This window comes from Cebus imitator, unplaced genomic scaffold (assembly GCF_001604975.1).
Source record: "Cebus imitator isolate Cc_AM_T3 unplaced genomic scaffold, Cebus_imitator-1.0 Scaffold480, whole genome shotgun sequence".
NCBI lineage: Eukaryota > Metazoa > Chordata > Mammalia > Primates > Cebidae > Cebus > Cebus imitator.
This window is the reverse complement of record NW_016107795.1, coordinates 1,521,282-1,527,780: the sequence shown is the minus strand read 5'-3', so window position 1 is coordinate 1,527,780 and position 6,499 is coordinate 1,521,282. Positions and strand designations below refer to the sequence as shown.

The 6,499-nt window shown below is 36.6% G+C and overlaps 1 protein-coding gene across 6 annotated transcripts in view; it reads right to left on the bottom strand.

Moving 5' to 3' along the window:
• ANKRD17 (ankyrin repeat domain 17) overlaps positions 1 to 6,499 on the bottom strand; it is a 178,125-nt gene that overhangs the window by 1,851 nt on the left and 169,775 nt on the right. For all 6 annotated transcript variants that reach the window (XM_017512944.2, XM_017512950.1, XM_017512945.2 and 3 more), the window contains 3 exons: positions 2,083 to 2,331; positions 968 to 1,146; positions 549 to 713 (listed from right to left, as the gene is read on the bottom strand). In XM_017512944.2, the coding sequence (XP_017368433.1) occupies positions 549 to 713; positions 968 to 1,146; positions 2,083 to 2,331 (593 nt within the window). The remainder of the gene's footprint in view (positions 1 to 548; positions 714 to 967; positions 1,147 to 2,082; positions 2,332 to 6,499) is intronic.

Genomic DNA, 6,499 nt, shown 5'->3' with positions numbered 1-6,499 from the left:
TGAACCCGGGAGGCGGAGGTTGCGGTGAGCCGAGATGGCACCGTTGCACTCCAGCCTGGGGGACAAGAATGAGACTTTGTCTCAAAAAAAAAAAAAAATTACCTGAGTATTTACAGATTCATGGTTGTGGAAGAAGAATAAATCAAAGATATTTAACATATAATAAGCTAAAATATACAATAATTTCTGTGAATTTTCATTTATTTATAGTACCTTTAATAAATAACCTCTAGATGGCCTTTTCATACCACTAGTAAACTTTAATGTATAAAATCATATGACAATCACTTTGCAACTTAAAATCTTTCATTTACTATCTGCTACCCAGTAGAATACACAGTATCTTTCATAATTTTAACCCCAAACCTGCCTTTGATACCATTTCCCACAGCCCTCTGCTATACTGCAGGTATATTAAATTTCCTTCAATTTCCTCAACTGCCCATATTCACCATACTCTCTTGCTATCATGAGTTATCTATATCCTATTTGTCTTTCCATTTCTTAAACACAAAATAAATGTTTGTTCACTGAACGATCAGCCTTACCGTTTGAGGGCCATTATTTTCCGTGGAGCTGGAAACCATCTTTATCAGTGAGTTCCAAGAAGGGTCTGCAGCATGAGGGCCATTAAATATGGGTCCTCCAGCACCATCAGGGATAGGTGCTACTGGCGGAATCATTGCATTCCCATACACAGAAAAAGGCATACCCTTAAAAAAGGAAAACATATACATTAACATCCAAGTCACTGTTCATTTTTCCCAATATAATCAATAGCCTTAAAATTGATATTTGAAACTTAACCTCATCCTGGGAATGTACAACTTATCTTAGATATCTAAAAATTATTACCCGTTATATAATTTATTTTAACATTAGATTGATTATACATATGCCTATTATATTGAAAATATTTTGTCAAAAAATCCTCCCTTAAAGAACTAGGACAAAATCAGAACTTTACCCCAACTTTAGGAAAGTCCATGTAGCCTGCAGGAACATGCTGATGGAATGTACCAGAAGGAGTTACGATTCCTGTACTATCTCGCTCCATTGCTTGATGTTGTGAAAATACTCCTGGATCAGACATCGGTCTGTGGATCATAGGATTTCCCATCCCAGGGTTACACCAGTCTACTTTGTCTGAGGGCAAACAAAGAAGCAGAAACAAAATAGTTAAGATTTAAAATCAACAGAAAATATTTTCTGTTTTTCTAATATTTTCCACATTGAACTGTAGATTATTTCAATGTAATGATCTACTTTTATATATTTCCATGTTTGTAGGTAGTGACATAATAGTTTAATGAAATAATCTAAAAACTTGGTATTTTTTAAAAAAAATCAAAGTACAACCTAAAGGGACTGAAAGGAAATATTAATGTGTTCTTAATATGATGAAAGGAAGAAAAGAACATGCTTGCATTAGGTATTTTCAGAAAGCAGTTATAAATAAATGTAATGAGAAAGATCACATGGGGACAGAACTCTTAAAGAAGTGATTAGATACTCAAGACAACAACAAAAAAATAATAATACAAATCTTTTGGAAATGACTATGAGGCTGGGCATGGTGGCTCATGCCTGTAATGCCAGCACTTTGGGAGGCTGAGGCGGGTGGGTCACTTGAGGTCAGATGTTTGATATCCACCTCACCAACAGGGTGAAACACCACCTCTACTAAAAGTACAAAAATTAGCCGGGCATAGTGGTGCATGCCTGTAACCCCAGCTAGTTGGGAGGCTGAGGCAGGAGAATCTCTTGAACCCAGGAGGCGGAGGTTGCAGTGCACCATGGTTGTGCCATTGTACTCCAGCCTGGGCAACAAGAACGAAACTCCATCTCAAAAAAAAAAGTGGGGGTCCAGGTGCAGTGGCTCACACATGTAATCCCAGTTCTTTGGAAGGCCAAAGNAAAAAAAAAAAAAAAAAAAAAAAAAAAAAAAAAAAAAAAAAAAAAAAAAAAAAAAAAAAAAAAAAAAAAAAAAAAAAAAAAAAAAGGCTATGAAAGTTAAATACTGTTTACATTATAGTTAAACGCATAAACTTAATTTCTAGATATCAGGATAGAATATCCTACCTTGATTGCCACCAATCCCTTCAAAGGACCAGATGCCACTATGCCCTACTGATGTAGACAAATTGCTCCCAATAACAGATGGAGCTGATGTTCCAGTTTGCCTGATACGTGCAGAACGTTCAGTCCCAATAGGAACTGGAACTTTCCTGTCCTGAGACACATTGCTGGGCTTTTCTGACCCTAACGGTACTGATGATGGGGCAGGAGATGGTGCACGAACTCCAGAGGATACTGACTGTGCAGAAGAATCTAGAGAAGAGATATTTTGAAATAAAATACAGGTCATCTATAGAACATGTAATTTTATAAAACCAAATCTTAAATTCAGGAAACATTTAAAATATATATTATCAGAAAAACAAAATGTAAAAATAATACTTAAATAAAAATTATACATATTAAAATTTGGCTAAAGTTCCATGACTTCAAGGTAGAATATGATGTCATTGCTGCAAAGTGTTCAACTATACAGGTAATAAACTATTAAACTAAATAATATTCAAATGAATTAACCCTTGACATTAAGTAAATGTAGAGCAATAAGACATTTAAATTAAAAAAAGAACAACAACAGAATGGAGATGGCTAAAAATCACTGCCTGTACTGGTAATCTCCAAACTGTATTTCTTGGGAACACTTGCTTTTTGGTATGTTATGATGAAAAAACAAAGAGATTCAGCTATCTAATAAATTTGGAAAACCTAGCTTAAGAAAAAGAAATATGTTTCTTTGTTAATTATCCATTATTTATTTATTTATTTTTTTAATTTTTTTTAAAGACAGAGTCTTGCTCTGTTGTCCAGGCTAAACTGCAGAGGCACAATCATAGCTCACTGCAGCCTCAAACTCCTGGGCTCAAGTGATCCTCCCACCCCAACCTCCTGAACAGCTGGGACTACTGGTATGAGCCACCATATGACTCCAGGGGAGTCATTGCCTAAGTCTGTTTTTCTTGTGAGTACTTCACGGAACACGCTTTTACTAATAAGAATCTTTTTTACTTATCAAAACAAGGAGGAGTTCTTAATTTAAGAATATTAGTGATTTAAGCTCAATACATTATTGAAAAAAACAATCAAAATTATATTTTATGTGAATAGCTTAAATATTAAAGCACATTTAAATTTAAATGGTTTAAATAATAAAGGAGTCTGAAACTTGAAAATCAAAACTGTTACCTGCAGATTCAATAGAACTGCAGTTGAACTCCAAATTAGCCTATCATATAAAAGAGAAAGACCTATAGCATTCCTATCGACAATAAAAGCACTTCGGAAAGAAAGCTATAACCTAAAATTAAAAAATGAGCTAAAAGAAAATGACATGAAGGAATACCATCATTCAGAATTAGTAAAACAGAAACAATATGACAAAACTCAGGAGAGTATTAGAAGTAAAAGAATATTTCAGCTAGAGACTAAAAAACTCCACAAATTCTGCAATTATACATGCAGTGGAAAACAGACAAAACTACAAGGAATACGTAGACATGTAAACAAAAAAGCATGCTGTTGTTTTTTTTTGAACTACATATTGAAAGGCCACACTTAAACCTCTAGGAAAAATCAACCCAAAACAACTAACACCAACACACAGTCAGGGAAGGCAGGCAGGAAGGAAAAAAGGATGAACAAATCAACCCTGCTTTCTCCTAGATTCATCCCTGGGAGCCTCCTTTAACCTCTGGGTTCACTCTCGTTTCCCTTTTCTTTCCTGTATCCTTCTAAAACCAAAGTAAAGCAAAATAACACAACCTTCCACATCGTTTTGTTTTTTAAGAAATGGGCTCACTATGGTGCCCACACTGGAGTACAGTGGCTATTCACAGGCACAATCACAGTGCACTGCAGCCTCAAACTCCTGGCCTCAAGCCATCCTCCCGTCTCAGCCTCCTACACATTCTATTTTAATAAACAGATTACTAGACTTGCCCGCTGACCTGCTCCATTTAAGAAATTACTCTCTGCACAGACCCTGCCACTCCTTTAGCCATAGTTTTTATCAGATGATCCTGTTTTCTGCTTCCTCTTTGCACAGCTATTGGATTAGGATATGCACCCATCCAGGAATGATCCATTTTAGGCTAGTCAGTAATCTGAGTGAAATAGCCTGATTTGAACATATGAGCTGAGCCAATCACATTCCTCATCGAAGAATGGGCAATTGAATGGTTAACTGGTTTAATTAACTATGAAGTTGAACCACTGATGTCCATATGCAAGATAAGATTATGAAGAAGTCTAGGTGAAAAGAGAGCAGAATTCAAGAAACTCACAAGAAACGGACCATGAGTGAAAGACCATAAATCCTCCGAGAGAGAGAAAGAAAAGCTGCCCCTAAGTCCTGGACTGTTTGGAAGATGGTTCTGCATAGCCTTGTATAAACATCATTTTCCTTGAGATTCCCTGGATGGGTCTCTATATTCCTTTTCACAAAAATAACCTAACTAAAATAATTTTCACATCTCTAATTATTATAATTTCTTTAATTAGAAAAAAAAGCTAAATTTAATTCAGAGCCATGTTATTTAAAAACATCAGCTTATATATTACATGAACAATAGGTTTCAGAGGGTGGGGCAGATCTAGGTTTTTGTGGGGCCTTAAGCGTACAAAATTTTGGGAACCTTTTTTAGAATAATGCAAAATTACAAATAAAAAATCATGTACGGCACTTGGAAGTGGCCCATAAAATGAGGTGCCCTAAATATTTAAATGTCATGGATATCATGGTAAATTCACCTCAGTTTAGAAAATGTAAGAGTCCTAAATGAAAATTGAAAGAGCAATGTGATTTACAAATTCAAAAAGTGGGGCAACTAGGTGTGATGGCTCACGCCTGCAATCCAACATTTTGGGAGGCAGAGGTGGGCAGATCACTTGAGCCCAGGAATTTGAGACCAGCCTGGGCAACATGGTAAAACCTCATCTCTACAAAATATAAAAATAAAAAAATTAGCCAGGTGTGGTAGCGCACACCTGTAGTCCCAGCTACTTGGGAAACTGAGGCAGGAAGATTGGTTGGGCCCAAGAAGTGGAGGTTATAGTGAGCCAAGATGTACCACTGGATTCCGGCCTGGACAAGAGAGACAGACCTTGCCTTAAAAAAAAAAAAAAAAAAAGGGGGGGGGGGCAAGCGTTGTGGCTCACATCTGTAATCTCAGCATCTCTGCATTTTGGGAGGCCAAAGTGGGAGGATCTCTTGAGACCAGGAGTTCAAGACCAGTCTGGGCAACATAGTAAGACCTCATCTTATAAAAAAAAAAAAAAATACATAAAAATAAAATGAAAACATTTGCTGGGTGCTATGGCAAATGCCTGTAGTCGTAGCTACTTGAGAGGCTGAGGCAAGAGGACTGCTTGAGACCAGGAATTTGAATGAGGCTGCAGTGAGTTATGGTCATACACCACTGCATTCCAGCCTGGGTGACAGTGAGAGACCTCATGAGAAGAGGAGGAAAGGAGAGATGAGAGAGTAGAGAGAGGAGACAAGAGAGAAGAGAACAAAAAGTGCTCCTACAGTAAAATTACACTGCAATTTCCTCACAGTTTATTTAAGTGTTTATTAAACATACCCTGAATTTAATCAGGAACAAACAGTAGGAAATAAAAATAAAAGGCATTCTAGCAAAGAGTTTTTATTTGAAAGTTAAAGAAAGGCTCAGAGAAGAGTTCCAGATTATTTGAGACTAAAGAGATATGGGAATTAAATGTAACTTGCAGTCCTAATTAACATCTTGGATGAGAGAAAATAATAAAATTATTATTGTGATAACTGATGAAAAGTAAATATGAACCATAGATAATAATATTATAAAATATAAAGTTTGCTAAATTTAAACATTGCATCATAGTTGTGGAAGGGAACATTCTTATTCTTAGGAAACCAAGTTATTTAGGGGCAAAAGGGCTTGATGTCTACAACTAACTCTAAAATAGTTCAGAATAAAATAGTTTTACACACATACACACACAGAGGAATATATGATGAAGAAAGGAAGTAATGTAATTTAATTGATGAATCTGGGGAACATATATAACAGATTCTTGAGGTATTCTTGAAAGTTTAAAATTATTAATTACAAAACCTGAGAGACATAATCAAATGCAATATGTGAGCCTTGAGTGGTTCCCGGTTCAAGAGAGAAACATCTATAACAAGTGTTTTGAGGGTGGGTGCGGTGGCTTATTCCTGTAATCCCAGCACTTTGGGAGGCCAAGCTGGGTGGATCCCAAGGTCAGGAGTTCAAGACCAGCCTGGCCAACATGCTAAAATCCCGTCTCTACAAAAAATACAAAAATTAGCCAGGTGTGGTATTGGGCACCTGTAATCCCAGCTACTTGGGAGGCTGAGGCAGGAGAATCACTTGAACCCGGGAGGTGGAAGTTGCAGTGAGCCGAGATCGCACCACCGTAC